Genomic DNA, 17,557 nt, shown 5'->3' on the forward strand with positions numbered 1-17,557 from the left:
CATATGTATCACATGTTCAATTTGATCATTTATCTGACTCAGACTAACCAAATGTTTTTAAATGTCTCTTTCCATGTCCTCATTTCGTGCTGAGTAAATACATGCTGATATGGACAACTTTGATGTGAAATGTCAAAATGTTGACCTCTTTATTCTCCAGGAATCACTTCAACATAGTAGTTAAAATTATGCTAGTTAAATTAAAAGACTTAGGTAGAATCAGCCATGGCTAATAAAGAAGCCTTTGAAAATTCCCTTTGAAGAGGCCATAAATTAGGAGGCAATAGTTCAAAGCTCTGACTTTGTGGTCAAACAAATATGGATTTGGATTCTAGTTCTACAAATTTCTAAACATGTGACACTGGGTAAATGGATCTAAAAAACACTAAAAGATTGAAAATACCAAGAGGTATGTTATAGTTTTAAATGTTTCCATAAGTAGAATATTTTCCATTTTTTTTAATTGCCTGAATTGGGAAAGATAAATGTAAATTTTGTTAGCTCTTTTAAGATACGCTTAAAATAATTTTTATATCACAAGTTGCATTCATAAGCAATCAGCCAATTTTTAGGTCATACCAGTATGAATATTTTTTCTCACTCTAATTGTTTATGTAAATGTGCTCATTAGGAGCCAATAGAATACTAAAGATGTCTTTAAAAATAAACTACTGAAAAAAGACAAGTCATTTGACTTCATACTAAGTGCTCACTTATGATCACTGAATAAGCAAAAGAAATGTTGAGAAGTGTTTCTGTTGCAGGCACACTATTTTCCCCAAGGCCATCTATATCTATGTGAAATGACACAGTTGGGGCATGTCTCTAGTTGTTTAGATTGACCACAGATAATTTTAATCAGCTAGTGATTATAGTCAAGATCACAGATGGTTAATTGAAAGTTTCCATGGTTATGGTACTATCTCAAAACTCTATTAAAAGCATAATTCTAGAAACATTCTTGTTATTACATAATTTAGCAGTTGTGGACTAGATTTTGGGCAAGGGAGCTTCTATAAGCAGTCTGTATTTTAAAAAGCCTCTTTTCTCTATTTTTTTTCATCATCTCAGGTTATTGCAGGCAGTGTTTTAGTTCTCTCCTAGTGAGTTCACATTTCAAAGATGTGATAAGATTTACATCTTCAAGGAACAGAGAAAGAATGCAAGTTTTCTCTCCTAGAAGTTTGGGGTATATAGTTAGTCACTATCTAACATATGCGCCACCCCTCCCCACATAGAGGCCAGCTCAGGATTTACCCCTCAGATACCTCTTTCCCAAGATTCATTTCTTTGGCCTCCCGCCTCACCAATTGTTGGTTTGCACATTAGCCGTCATACGTGGAGGGCAAGGAGAGAGGGAAGAAAGAGGCAGATCATTCCAGATTTGTAGGTGGTAGTTTTTATTAGCAGGAGAACTTACATATGAGGCTTGTCTTGGGCGGCTGCAAGATGAGTAGATCTTAGCACCATCCCACCAGAATCTTAAAAGTTTATACAGGGACTTTAACCGGGTTCAGTCATGTATACTGTCCAGATGGTCTCAACAACGCACTGCTCTCCCAAGGCTGCATCCTGGAAAATGGTTCCCACTGTGGGAATGGTGGACAGAATGTACATTCCAAGGACAAGGGAGGAGTGAGGAGCCTCCAATTACCAGGGTCCAGCTCCTGGACCAACCGGGGTCATGTCCTCTTAATGACCTCCTCCAACAGCAGTACTTAGTACTAAGATTTATTTATTTAAGTACTAACAGTACTCAGATTTGTGAGATTATTACAGTATGCTTGGTTCTATGCTAAACACTTCACATCTATTATCTCAACTAATCCTCATAGTAGCCTTATATGGTAGGGACAATTATCATTTCTATTTTTCAGGTGAAGAAACAAAGTCCAATAAATCAGATGTAAGAATGTAGGCAACGTCCCTGGGTCACACATCTGGGAATCACATGGTATTTAAGGCCAGATCCATTAGAGTTCCATCTGTGAGGTGGTAGGACTGGCCTTTAGTTGTATAGGGTTTGTGTTACTTACAATGAATCAATAATCACATTAATTTGTGTGACTGTAGCAAGATCATTCTTTTTGCAACCTTACATACACACACACGTGCACATTGCAAGAGTAGAACAGTACAGTATAGGCCAGAACCACAGTGTTACTACGTCTGTGCTGATGTAAACTTTCTTCTTTTTTTTTTACCTCTTGAAGCTTTGGTTGGAAGGTGCCCTAGCAATGTGAGCACAAGGTCAAATAGTTTTGTAAAATTTGGTAAAGTAACTGCACTTGGTTCAGACCGCTGTTTCCTTTCACTCTGACTCCCTTTCTCTCACGCTGTCCTTAATATCACGAGTGGTTGGGAAAGAGGCACAGGACACCCAGAAGCCAATTGATTGACACTAATGGAGCTGAAGCTTTAGGACTGCTCCCTTGCAGGGGTCCCTTGTGAAGCACTATTCCAAATTTTATATTCAAAATTTTACCTATTTTTTTTTTCTTAAAGAGGTAGGAATATTTCTGGAAGCCACATCAAATGAGCTAGTGAGAACTTGACTATACGTGGAAGTGATATGATTAAACTCAGGTGACACGTGTCCTCAAATAGACCTCCTGACATTATATATTTATTGGTAAGTTTGCAATACCTGTCTCCTCCACTGAAATGTAATCTTCGTGAGGGCAGAGGCTTTGTTTTGTCCATGACAGTAGCCCAGCTCCAAGAAAAGTTCTCAGCACACATTAGGTGCTTATTAATTATTTATCAAAGAATGAACGGACATGAGCCAGAATATTGATAGGCAAAGCGACCTGAAAGAGTTGGAATTACTACTAACCCACAGAACTCAGCAGAAATGAGATGATGTTAGCATATATAAATGGATATCTCATTCGGAAGAGGATGGGTTTATCACGAATGCTGAGAAAACAGCAAATATTATTTTGATTATTTCCAGGAATGATCTAAGTATAGATCTTTGAAGCTAAGAAGCCTTCAGTGCAAGACCAGTACAGTCTTGATGCTTGTGTCCCACATTCTTAACCTGATATCCTTAAACTTTCAATTCTATTAACTCCCTTTGGACTGATTCAATGCCTAACAGGCAACTTTTATATTTCCATGTAAAACAGCCGTCATGGAGATGACATGCTACTCATATCCAGTTTTTTGATCGATACTTAATATAGTAAATTGAATCAGGGATTTGTAATTATGATTTGTTCTCCTTTATGTAGTTTGGCCACAGGAAAAATGATCATAATTATAAGTGCTTTGAGTAATTCCAGTTGCAGTGACAGTAACATCATTGTAAGTTAAGTGTCATTCTGCTTATTTTGCCATCCTCGCTGGATGGATTCTCCGGGCCTTCAAAAGGCAGCGCAAAATCTAGGTGGTCTTTTCCCGACAGCTTTCCTTGTTACCATTTTTATCTTCCAGTTCAACTGATTCCTATTGAAGAAGTCATAATATTCATTTTGTCTTGAGCAGAGTGTGAAGCAGTTACATCTATATTATCTCGCAGAACAATAATGAGAAATAGTGTCATCACCTCATTTTTATAGATGAGGAAAGATCAGCAATATATGCTAATTTATTCAAGGTTGAAGGGCCAGTAAGTTCTTTAGACATTCACTCATCCAATTTATTGATCATCTGCTGTGAAGCAGGTACTGATCTAGATTCTTGGGAGACTTCAGTGACCAAAACAGAGTTTATGTTCTAGCTAAGGAAGACAGATGTAACTATATGGTACGTAAGAAGGGAATATATGCTATGAGGAAAATAGAAGTGAGTGAGGGTTTTCAGGAGTTCTAGTGGTGGTCAGAATAAGCCTGACTGAGAAGAGGCATTTGAACCCAAAGGAAAGACGTGAAGAAGGTAGTGAGGTTAGCTCTGTGAGTATCTGGGGAAAGAGTGTTCCAGGAAAGGAAATATCAAGTGAAGAGAAGCCAGGATGAGAAATTATTTTACATGTTCCAGAAGCAGCGAAGAGGTTAGTCTGGCTGAAATCAATTGAATGAGAGAGAATGGTAAGAAATAAAGTCAGAGGGGCAAGGTGTGTCATTCTGGAGGACTTTATAGGCCTTTGTCAGTATGTTAGCTTTACTTTGAGTGAAATAGGGAATTACTGGAGGGTTTTGAACAGAGATACATAATCTAGAATATTTTTTTTTAAAGATCACTCTGTCTGCTGTTCTGAAAATACAGTGGAGAGTCGGGCAAGAGTAAAAGCAGAAGACCTCTTAGGAGCTAGAGTAGTAATCCAGCCTGGAGATTCTGCTGGCTCATGTCAAGATGGTAGCAGTAGAAGTAGTGATAAATAAGTGGATTTTGGATATATTTTGAGAGGAAAGCCAACAGGATTTCCTGAGGGCATGTTGTATGGGAAAAGAGAGGAATCAAGGAAGATTGAAAAGTTTTAGGCATGAGCACCTGGAAGGATGGGATTGCCATTGAGATAAGAAAGGCTATAGATGGAAAAGTTTTTCTGTGGAAAGAACCAGAAATCAATTTTGGGCAGGATAATTTAGCATATATATTAGACATCCAAATGGAGAAGTTGAGTAGAAAGTTAGACATACAAGTCTGGAATTCAGGAGAGAAATGTGAGATGGAGATACACGTTTTGGAGTTGTAGCTTATAAATGACACCCAAGGATATGACACTGAAGGGAATCACCAAGGGAGGGAATGTGGATGGAGACAATAAGAGGCTAAGCACTGAGTCTTAGGGGCACTTCAGCATCCAGCAGAGGAAGAGCCAGGCCAGGAATCAAAGAAGCTGTTACAGAGGTTAGAGGAAAACCAGGAGTATGGCATCCTGGATGCCAAGTGAAAAATTAGATGAAATCTGAGAGTGGTAGACCATACCAAATGCTGCTGGTAGATCAAAATGAATGGAATGAAAATTGACCATTGGATTAGCAGCCACAGAGTCAAGGTGAACTTGATAAAAGTGATTTTGGTGGAGTGATGGGACTGAAAACCTGGCTTGAGTTGATTGAAGAAAGAAGAAGTGGAATTAGAATTGTTAGTACAAACAACTCTTTGAGGAGTCTTACAGCAAAGACAGTGGAAAATGGGGCAGGAATTGATGGAGGAAGTAGGATCAAAAAAGGATTTTTTAAATTTGTTTCGTTTTATTTTTAGGATGCAAGAACTAACAGCATGTTTTTATGATGATGGGAAATGCTTCATAAAGGAGAAAATTTGTTTGAGCAAGATTCTTGAGCAGGAGAGGGGGCTGGGATCTACTGAATAGAAAGTGTGGTATTGGATTATATAGGAACATGGATGGTTCATCTAAGTAATAAAATTAGTAGGAAGATCAAGTATGGCTGCAGAGTGGTGAGTAGCTTTGGAAGTATCTTCTGGATGGGAGTCTTTGGAAATTTTTCTTCTGATTGCTTTAGTTCTTCTCAGCAAAGTAACAAGCAAGATCCTTAAGGAGAGTGTGAAGATGGGAGAAGTTGCTGGTTTTAGAAGAGTGAGAGAGCGAGTAGACTATGATTTAAACGTGTTTGCCAGGCATCATTCAAAGCCCATTTGGGATCCATAGTAATAATTTAAAGTGAGACCAAGCTGCATGGTCATGTTCAGCTGAACCACTGCAATTTCAGAACAGGCAAAGGTTTGGGCTTAACCTGGGTGGTGCTTAGCTTACTATATTAAACAAAACTAAGGAATCTGAAATTCTTTGATCATAGAATATAATTTAGGTAAGAGGGAAAAAGAGGACACCAAAGTCATTCATACATTCTTTTATTCAACAGGCATTTTGAGCATCCCTTGTAAACCACACATTGTGTTAGCTCCTATGTGAAATACAATGAATAAGGCAGACACGATCCCTACCATCATGGAGCCTGCATCCTACATGGGGAGACAGACAAAAAAATAACACAATTTTTAATGCAAAATTTGATAAATATCATTAAGGGAACAAACCATGTGTTGATGTTGAGAATAAAACATGTATGTTACACATGAACATGCATGTGTGTGTGTTTATGTGTTGAGCAGTTAATTTAGAAGACCTCTCTGAGGAGGTGATATGCAAGCTGGGACCTACAAGATGAAAAGGAACTTGCTATGTGAAAAGCAGAGGGAAGGTGTTCAAGATAGACTATATAGCACATTTGCAAAAGCTGAAAGGCAAGGAGGAGCTTGCTTGTCATCCTTAAGAAACTAAGAGAAAACTAGCGTGGCTGGAGCACAGCAAACAAGAGGGTGTTATGGAATGACTCTGGAAATAAAATCAGGGGCCAGTCTGAAGGCAGAATTCAATTTTCAATCTGATTTCATACTAATTTCCTTTCTATTCTACTGCGTTCGGCATTCAAGAGTCACTAATAAATATAAATCTTCAATCAGTTCATAAGCCTTTATTTCCTTCAAGAATTATACTGTAGCATTTATTCCACCTGATAATAATACCCTCCCTTCTCCAAATCTCATGTTGTCCCTTCAGTGCTTCTCTGTAGACCACAGTTTTGCGGCTTGCTCACGAGAATAATTGGATACATTAATCTATGCTAATGTATAAATGACTCCTAATGGCTCTAGGAATTACCTCTCCCCCGAGCATTTACATTTTCTAGTGGCACAAAGAAGTGGCTCTACTAGCGCACATTTTAGACACTGAGCAGGCCATTTCAGTGTGATTCAAACACACTATTTCACTAAAATCCTTAGCTTAGGAACTTTGTATTCCACCAGAGATACTGAGAAATGTGTACTTAATGTGGTACATTTGTCCTGCACTGGTCTAATCACATTGATATTTTTCATGCTCATGCATTGTGGTGCAATAATGGTCATTGGACATGGTGCTGTCCACAGATGACCTGTCCATAATGTTGATGTACTTCACCACTTATGTGAGGTCCTTGTTTTTTCAAGCTTCCTAAAGCATTCAGGAAGACTTAACTCTACATATGACATTTTATTCTTTTCCTATAGAGCTTGTTACAGTCCTTACCAATTGCTCAGGAAGAATATAAATCTTTCAGATGAGTGTATTATGCAGTATTCATGGCTTGTAAGTGAAATTGGAGTTCTAAAACACTAAAATAAGAAAAGCATTCACAGCCGAGTCAATTACAGGAGTATGTGTTCCTTGGAAATAGGATATGTAGGTACAGCTGAAAATTTGCTGGTCATGTGAATTTCTGGGCACTGTGAGTACTGAATAAATGTATGAGCAGGTATATTAATAAAGTGATAACTGATTCCTGGGTTGTTAAGGCTGTTTTCTTTCAGCAGGAAAAACAACTCAAAGAAACATTTGGATAGGTCCTTAAGGCCACTTTACTCTAATCAAATTGTGTGCTGTACTTATATAATGACCTCAAGTCATCCTAATACAATGTGAAAAAAAAAAGACAATTCCAGATAAAGAGAAAGGATCAGCTCTTAGAGATGATGAAATAAAATTAGGCAGGGAAGCTCAATTTGGAATGCATTTCTGCCTACATTTGTGCACCATTGATTCCTGTGCCTTGAACAATGCCTGGGACATCATAGCTGCCCAACAAATATTTGTTAATGAATTAATATTGAATGGAGGAGAAGAAGCAGAAGAGGAAAAAGAGTAAGAAGAGAAAGCAGAAGAAATAATAATTGACATTAGCATAAGGCTTTTAACTTTTCAAAGAAATTTTCTTCTGGTAACCATTTTAGGTTAACAAATAGCCATTAATATACATATGGAAATGCAAATCAAAACTACAATGAGATATCACCTCACTCTCATCAGGATGGCTGTAATTAACAAGACAGGAGACAAGTGTTGGAGAGGATGTGGAGAGAAAGGAACTCTCATACACTGCTGCTGGGAGTGCAAACTGGTGCAGCCACTATGGAAAACAGTATGGAGATTCCTCAAAAAATTAAGGATAGAACTACCTTATGATCCAGGTACTCCACTGCTGGGTATTTGTCCAAAGAACATGAAAACACCAGTGCATAAAGATACATGCACCCTTATGTTCATTGCAGCATTATTCACAATAGCTAAGACTTGGAAGCAACCGAAGTGCCCATCGAGGGACAGATGGATGAAGAAGATGTGGTATATGTACACAACGGAATACTACTCAGCCATAAGAAACGATGAAATCCAGCCATTTGTGACAAAGTGGATGGACATTGAGTGTTTTAGGTTAAGCAAAATAAGTAAGAAGGATAAAGTCAAATACTGTATGATCTCCCTCATAAGTAGAAGATAAAAACAACAACAAACAAACACATAGAGACAGAGATTGGATTGGTGGCTACCAGAGGGGAAGGGGGGAGGGAGGAGGGCAAAAGGGATGATTAGGCACATGTGTGTGGTGATGGATTGTAATTAGTATTTGGGTGGTGAACATGATGTAATCTGTGTAATCTATGAAATAGATGTATAATGACATACACCTGAAATTTACACAATGTTATAAACCATTGTTACTGCAATTAAAAAGAAAAAACAAAATATATATATATACACATAAAGAATTTCTACTAAAGAACATTAGCACACCTTTGATTAATTAATAGTTTAATTGCTCCTTAGGACTCTAAAGTTAACCATAGCAAAATCTAAAAATGACTAATGCTTTCCTAGAAATGTATTTTTTCATTCAACAAATATTTATTGAGCATCTACTATATGCCTGGAATTCTACTAAGGTCTGGGGACACACTAGTGAATAACATATTGCAGGTTCTTACTCTTAGAACACTTTAATTAAATAGGTAATTAACTAAGAAATTATTTAATTACTTAAAGATAAATGATATGAAGTAAACATTCAAGGTTCTGAAAGAATGCATGAAAGAAGGACTTATTTTATTTTGGGTAGGTAAAGGGGGCTTTCTTGAGGAAGCAATATTTAAGCTGAAACTTGACCAGACGAAAATGTAGGATGGAGAATTAAAGAGCATTCACAGTTAAAATATGTACATTAATGTCCTAAAGCAAAAAGGATCTTGGCTAGTTTGTGAATCTAAAAGAAGGGGGATGTGGTTAAAACCCAAAAAGAGGTTGGATGGTGGCAAGCATGTAAGCAACAGTAGCGAGACCACAAGATTCTTTACTTTATGCTTCGTATTTTATTCTGCATCTTAAACACAATTGACAATGTTGGGAGCTGTTAAGCAGGCCATATTTGTATTTTTAAAGATATTTCTAGCTTCTCTGTTAAAACCAATCGGAAGAGCTAGTCCAAATTGATGATGAGGGTTGCTCAGAATAAGAAGGCATCAGAGGTTATGGAGAGATGGGAACAGGTTCAAGACATTTTTAGAAGAACGAAGAAGAGTTTAGTGGATGACTTAAGGTAAGAGAAGATGAAACAGGGATTAAGAATTCCTCTTGGATTTGTGCATGAGGTTCTGGTAGATGAAGGGCTTTTACCAGGATGAAGAATCCTGAAGGAAGCAACAGTCTACTGGGGATAATCCGTTATTAGTTAAAGTTGGGCGTGTTGACTTTTGTCTGCTTTGCAGCTATCTAAGTGCAAAAATTAAGCAGGCTGACAGTATAGTCATTTTTATCTCAGAGAATAGTACAAAACTGTAGATATCTAAATCCTTAGCCAGTCCTACATGATCTTTAAAGATCTGATCCCTGACAATATTTTTACTTCTTTCTTGCTACCCTGCAGATTATGTCATTTATTACATCCTTACAACTTCTGGTCTCCCAGATGCCCCATGTCAGTCACTCTTGTGCTGTCTTGCTTGGGTGCTTATACTTTTTGTTCTGGTAATATCTATTCTTCCTTCCTCTTTACCTGGCTAGCTCCTATTCATCCTCCAAAACCCAATACGGAGAGCATCTACTCTACACGTATTACATGCCCCTTCAGGTCAAGTGAGATGTCCCTACATTGCCTTCTTCAGGACCGTATGTTTTTCTATTTCATGAACTCATTGCATGGTCTTGTGTGCTTATTTATCTTCCCCACCCACTGGGAATGCTTTGGAGGCACAGATTGTGTTTTTATCTCTATATATCCCATGTTTAGCATGGCACCTGGCAGATAATAAGTGATAAATACGTATATATGATAAATTTTTACAGGCTTGTAGAGAAAGGAGGCCAAAACAACAGTCTTTGAGGACAATGAGAGATAATCACCAATTGCATATATGATTTAATCAAAATTATGATGTTCTGTGAGAGGGAACACAAATCCTTCGCTGTTCGGAATTTTCCATCCAGTATCAAATGTCTTATCCAGAGCAAGCTATTTGAGATTCTCTCTTGTTTTCTTCTGTATTAATCTGCCCATTGAAGTGAGCTGGTTTTCTATGCTTGCATGATTGCTTTCGTTTGATTATAAATAAGCATGAACAGAAACGATTCTCAACATATGAAGGAACCAGTAAACAAGAGTTTGTACTAAATCTACAGTCCACAAATGAGAACCTTATATTGTTGATTTTGAGAAAGGGACACTATGTTCTACCACAGAAAAAATCAACAACTTGATATCTATTCATATTAAATTAGAATTATATGCAATCAGATTTCTAATTTCAAGAAAGTTATAATAAGATTAAAAGGACATAGCAAAACAAACCATCCTAGCTCATTTTCTCAAAAGTCTTTGAGGAGTCCAGACTTCTCTGAAAAGTCTCCTCAAAGGATCTTGAAGCCTAGAATGGAATGCAGGAGTTTCTTGGCTTTTAAAACATATAGGAAGCTATGATCCTAAATCACAGTGAATGCCACTTAAGGGAGGATCACTGAATCGCCTCTCCATCCTTTCAAAACCCCTTAGCACTTCGCTTCTTTCTTTCTTTTTTGTTTTCTTGGTGAGGAAGATTGGCCCTGAGCTAACATCTGTCACAAATCCTCCCCTATCTGCTTGAGGAAGAGTGGCTCTGAGCTAACATCTGTGCCAATTTTCCTCTATTTTGTATGTGAGTCACTGCCACAGCATGGCTTGATGAGTGGTCCAAACCCGTGAACCCAGTCCACTGAAGCGGAGCGTGCTGAACTTAACCACTATACCAGCAGGCCAGCCCCTCACTTTGCTTCTTTCTTACGGTCATCACTGGTTTCAAAGATATTATAAATATTCACGTATTTGCCTTAATTCCTCTTCCTGAATTGAAAATCCCTCAAGGGCTTGAACTGTAGTATTTTAATTTTTTTATTTCTAAAGGACAAACAGATTGCTTTGCAAATAGTAGGCACTTAAATATTTTTTGCTGATTGAATTTCATGTAATGGTTACCTCTAATGATTTATTGTTAATTAAAAATGGCATGCGTGTTTATTAGTATGAAAGGATGGATGTCAAGCCTTTGGTCAAAACGTTTCTTCTTATTATTTCCATAATTATTTTACTCCAGAAAAATTAAACCTTATTTATAATATCTAAGGCTTAGAGATACTCCATTTTAAAGATTAAGTTAAAACTTGAATATATCCATATTTGGCACCTTTATAAGGAACTTATTTTAAGTTTTGAGTGAGGTCTTCGTGCATGGAAGAATAGAATCAGTACCCTTCAATATCCGTTTCATAGACAGCTTCTGTGGATTTGCAGATGCTAGATCCATTTGGTTACTGACTTTGAAAATGTTGCCAGTTAATAAGGAGAGCAATTACTCTTTTGGGAAGAACATTGGTATCAAACAATATCTCTAATTCTTGTCAGTGATAAAGGGAACCTAAACTTTCAGAATTGATGTAGATTTGAAAGAAAAATAATTCTAAATTGAATACAAGGGAGAAAATAAAACCATACAAATCCTTCAAAGATTTCAGAGAAAAACTATTCAAAAACCTCGGTCAATGGGATGACAAACAGATCTGAACAGGGATTGAAAAATATTCTTTCCCTATATAAATTGTGAAATAAGTATCCTTGATAGGTGTATTCTTCTCTAATTTGTATGATTTTCAAAATGTACTAATACGAATTTCCTCTTGAGGGTTCATTAACGTAACCAGACTGAGTTTTAGTTGTGTAGCTTGAGCAGGTGAAAAGGAAATTATTTGGGACTTGCACCTTCCTCAGCAGGATACCAATGGAAAATTGTTAACCAATATTCCCATTAGAGATGCCAATAAATGAAATGATGGGAAAATCAAATTGAAAGTAATAAAGTGCTCTGTGTCTCTGTTTTCAAACTTCTTCCTCTAAAGCTATTTTATTTATAGCCAGATAAAGGTATGATTTCAGCTGTTAGTACAGAACGTTCAGTTAGCTTAATCTCACATGATAGATGTGTCTCATGGATATCTGAAGGAGTCATCATCCTATTCTTCTCATTTCTTCCTCTTGAAGGAGCCATTTATGATTTACTCACATGTATTGCCCTATTCAAGCTGTTAGACTTGAGAGGCTGGTAAGAAAATGGTAGGTTTTTGAAACACCAATACATATAAAGCTTTAAAAATAGTGGAAAATAATGAACAACAGAGTGAATTTGTGATCTCATAAGTGATATATTATACTGTTGAATTTTCTGACAAGGCAAAAGATTCAGAACTTTGACCTAGCAATTTCTCCTCTTTTGTAACTCATATTGGGTTATGCAGAGTTACCAACATTCCAGAATTAAGATATATAGAAAACGGATTCAGAGGATTATCAAACAAGAGTTGTAACTAATTAATTCTAAAAAATTACAAAGTGATTGTTTTCTCTTCTGAAACAAAACTCAACACTTTGAGGAAGTCCTTCCTGATTAGCAACATACTAATTGCCTGCACTTCAATATTACTAATTCAGTTCAACTGGTGAAGAGGTCTTGCTGACTTTTGGGGCATTACAAAATAAATACATTTTATTCCTTTTAGCAATAGTATTCAAACAAATATCCTGGAGGATTTGCAGGAAGTGATACAAGAGAATTATGTGTAGGATAACTTTTTGTGTATACAGTAGGACCTTGAATTAAAACTGTTTGATGAACAAAACAGGAACTAGAGGATCTTACCCACTGGGAGTGAGGGTAGGAGATGTTCAGACTGAAGAAATAAAAAGGGTATGTGATGAGGTGTAGTCAAAGAGGCTCACAGTCCAGGCAAGCAGGCAACCATGAGGAGTCCAGAAGCTATATATTTCCTTCTCCCATGAAATAACGCTTGATGTGTTTTCACTGCCAATGTGTTTTTAGACAAGGAATGCTATGGCAGACTCTGCTTGGGAATTTTCAACTGTTTCTTTAAAGTAGCTCTTTAAATGAGTAAAGCAGTTTTAAAGAAATCTTTTCTGTTTTGACTAAGGAAGAAAACTTCTTTCCAAGTGCAATCATCCAGCATTGCATTATGGTAGAAAGAAAACTAAGTAGGAAGAATGAAACATGGCTGGATTGGGGCTCTAACAATGCTTTGACTCTTGGGGTCTCAGTTTGTTCATCTACAAGATGAAGATGGTGAACAAAATTATATCTATATCTAAAGTCCTTTCCAAATGCACCGTGAACCTGGTTAACCAATTCTGCAACAGAAGATGCAGAGAATGGTAAAGTGAACAAATGACCAAATAAGCATACAACAGCATCATTTATATTATCCAGAGCACATTTTCAAATGCACGTAACTATCCATTAGTGGATCTTAAAATCAACTTAAGGTATTCCAGCCATCATTTATTAGAAAGAAATAGAATAGAATGGAAAATATGAGAGTGTATGGCAAGAAGTAAGGACAAATATTATTTCTTGAAGCTTTTATTGTGGTAGCTTACATATTATATATTTATGTGTGGGTGTACTGAATCACAGTGTAAAATATATTTCTCTTTCCCCATAGACATCAGCAATATTTGTAAATCACTTATTTAGAGTGTCTTTATTTGGGCTAAAGGAGAAAAAAGGCTTTTACTCACCAATAGTGGGGTCATGATAATCAGGGAACTGATGACTAATAAACTGCATTGTCATTGCTGAAAAAAAAATAGGAAATTTAATTTAATAAAAATTCACCAATTCATTAATAAGTTATTCACCAACGTAGTTCATCAGTTTTTTAATACGTTCTAGTGACTGACTTATTTCTGTGAGTAACTAATTTAATTACGCAATATGAACCACAAAATGATGATAATAAGAGAAAGTTCTAGAAGGAAAAAATGTATCTAGAGTGAAAAACAATGCCAGATACTTCTCTGGAATACATATGTCCAAATTTTAAGTGTATTTCAATAAAAAATGCATTGGAGTAAAAATAAGGAGGGTCTTGACATAATGAGAATGTCAACTACCTATAGGATCCTTCTTGGCTTGCTCTGGTTAAACAGTTGGTATTGGCTGGTAAGATCTTTTCACTAAATCCTCCTGGTCATTCTCTGGGACTTAACTTCCTTGTCTTTAAAATAAAGAGATAATCTCTGAGGTCTCTATTAGTAATAAAGGTATATGATTATGTGAGTTTTTATCCTTAGCTTTCCACAGTTAAAATTGTCACTTTTATTTTGCCTAATCCATGTTATTTAGAACCTTTTATTAATTTTCATTACTTTTTTTTGGTATCTCCTCTAAATTCTCACATTCTTTTCAAATCTATACTTTTGTAAAACATTTGCAGTGTTTCTACTATAGAGTTTCCTCATATAAATTTCCATTATCAGGAGACGTGAGCCCTGAAGTAAAGGAACAAACTAGGGGGAAAAATTCAGTGTATAACAGGTCTTTTCCTTTTATTCGTGTGTGTGTGTGTGTGTGTGTGTGTGTGTGTGTGTGTGTGTGTGTGTGTATCAGAGAGAGAGAGAGAGAGACAAAGACTCTCTCCTTGACCAAACATTAGTCAGGCTCCTCTGAGTCCTCTTCTCAACTAGGCCTTGACCTTGGCCCCTGTCCTTGCTAGGCCTGGATAGCTCAGTTGTTCCAAGAATCCTGCTAAGGCTGTTTAGTGAGATTCTCCTATCCTTGATATCTGATCACTCTCAATATAAGATCACATTCCTCATCCCCACTCTTGATATCTGATCACCCTGGTCTTCTGTTTCCAGCAAGAATCCAGCTAAGTCTGTTTAGCAAGAATCTCCCAACTCTTGATGCCTCCTCTTAATAATTTTCCATCCATCAATGCCTGGCCCCACTCCTGGCCTATAAATTCCCACCTTTCCTTGATGTATTTGGAATTGAATCCAGTTCTATATTGAAGTCTTTTTTCTCCTATTGCAATAGTTCCTGAATAAAATTTGTTGTTTCCACTTTACTTCTGGCTCTAGCTCCCTTTCAAAGTGTGTACATACTTCAGCAAACGTTCAGAGCAAGGAAGGCAGTTAAATTCAACAAACCTGTACAAGGCATTAGCCTAACCCTGCTGAGAAATGCAAAGAAATGGAACCTGACCCAGGGAAAGAGAATTTCTGTTTACACTTGAACAGTATTTACCTCTGGTCTTTGCATTGACAAAAGAAGTCTCCATATGAAAGTATTATTCAACTTGACAGTTTAGGGCAAATTTTTGAAATGCAAATCAACATTCCTTACAGATAGTCTTAGGAATTATAATATTTCAGGTAAACAAACCAAAGCAAACATGTTTATTAAATGGATATCAAGGATAATTTGGGAAATGTTTTTATGAGTGTTAAAATATCAATCTCCTCTATCTCTTAGTCCCTGGCTGGTTTACTCTCAAGTAGAGCACAGAGGTCAGAGGCCTGGCCTCATAATGAAAAATTGGCTTGGCTAGTCAATCAACTAATTTCAAAGATAGCTCAGACTCAGTAAATTTAAAACAAAATTTCAAACTAAAATTCCCACTGCACTCAACTCAAAGCAAAGAGATATGCACCTCTTCAATTAATGTGATTAAGAGCCTCAACATCCATCTTGTGATAGTCAACTATTTGTGCTAAAATCTTGAAGATGCCTTTGGACACTTCCTCTCTCATATCCTTCATCCGATCACCATGAATTTTCATTTTCAGTTCCAAAACATCTGTCACATGTGACTCAATTCTTTCTGATATTAGTCTAGTTCAGAATCTTATATTTCTCTTAAAAATCTCTATTGCAATAGACTCAAAACTGATTTCTCTGTAGTTATTTTCTTTCCCTCTCATTAGAACTTTCACAACGGTACCAGAATCATCATTTAAAAAAAAATCGTGTCATTCATTCATATGTCAGTGACTATTAGGATAAAGACCAAAGTTGTTAACATGGTATGCTAGCATATGTGTATTTCATATGCCATACTTTTTCAGCCTCAGCTTACACCACTGCCCAAACAGCTACTTTGTGTTCTCAGACTCACTGAAGTTCTTTCCATCCATGAACATGCCTTTATCTTATGGTTTAGAATGGCTTTCACCTTCTCCTGCATTTTGATAACATACTAACAAAGACTATTTTTGACCAAACTTGAGTCAGGATCCTCTGAACCCTCCTCTAAACTAGGCCTTGACTTTTATGCTTCCATGCTTATCTCTGCATTGCCCAGTTTAGAAAGAATTCTGCTAAGTCAGTTTAGAGATAATTCCTCACACTGGGTATCAGATCATCCTTGATATTGGATCAAATTCCTCATTCACCATCACCCTCCACATGATATCTGATATCCTGGCCTCCCTTCAGCAAGAATCCTATTAAGTCTGTCTAACCAGAATTCTCCCTAACCTCTTAGTAATTTTCCATCCACTGACTCCACCTTGCTCATTAGCTATAAATTTCCACTTGTCATTCCTGTATTTAGACTTGAGCTTAGTTCTATACTGAGATCTCTTTTCCCTATTGTGATAGTCCCTGAATAAAATCTAGTTTTACCTCTTTAACTACTGTTCAGCTCTGTTTTTCTTTAACAATGCTAATAATGATCCACACCTCCACTCAAGTGTCATACCATTCAATCAACACATTTAAACCCTTCATTTACCAGACGCCAGTATATGATAGTCATGGGAGCTACCAAGAAGTGTTAGGAAACATTGCATATAATGATGGACTAAGTTAATTACTATAAACTTAGGAAAGAATTTTGAAGGTTGAAGAAGTTTGGAGCAAATTTAAGGAAAAATATATAAGAATTTTAAGAACTGATAGATATATTTGATATTAGACTTGAGAATCACAGAGCCAGTATCAGAAATAAATGAACCTGTCAAGGATTTACCTGTTACACTTATTCTAAGAACGCCTAGCATATATTTAGATGATGGAGTTTGTGCTTTAATGGAAACCTGCTGCTTATTGTATAATTGAAAAAGCCCTTCAATTCTCAGATCCTCTGACCTACCACTGAGACAGAACCAAAGAAGACAGAGCCAGCTGAGCTTTGTTCCAGAACTTCAAAAGATAATTTTAGAAAGATTGATTTGTAAAAGTTTCTTTTGTGTTTTACAAAGTGGATGCCTGATGGGACATCTAAGAGCCATTTCTCTTTGCAGAGGTAATATATAAAACAAACAATTTTTGAAAAATCTCTCCTAAATAACAATCAAATTCAATGTTGGAAGAAAGCAATCTGCTAAATATCTATTAATCAGACTGAAGACTAAATTTTATTCATTTTATGGTATGTTGACACAAATAATCCATAACCAATCTATAAATCAAAATTGGGGTGAGTTTATTATGAGCCAACCTTGAGGACCAC

The 17,557-nt window shown here is 36.6% G+C and overlaps 1 protein-coding gene across 1 annotated transcript in view; it reads right to left on the reverse strand.

Moving 5' to 3' along the window:
• The window catches only part of RIT2 (Ras like without CAAX 2), a 280,748-nt gene extending 266,855 nt beyond the window's left edge, over positions 1-13,893 (reverse strand). The window contains exon 1 of the mRNA XM_058557031.1: positions 13,839-13,893. Coding sequence (XP_058413014.1) covers positions 13,839-13,893 — 55 coding nt within the window. The remainder of the gene's footprint in view (positions 1-13,838) is intronic.
• Positions 13,894-17,557: the final 3,664 nt, after the last annotated feature.

This window comes from Diceros bicornis, chromosome 16 (assembly GCF_020826845.1).
Source record: "Diceros bicornis minor isolate mBicDic1 chromosome 16, mDicBic1.mat.cur, whole genome shotgun sequence".
Classification (NCBI taxonomy): domain Eukaryota; kingdom Metazoa; phylum Chordata; class Mammalia; order Perissodactyla; family Rhinocerotidae; genus Diceros; species Diceros bicornis.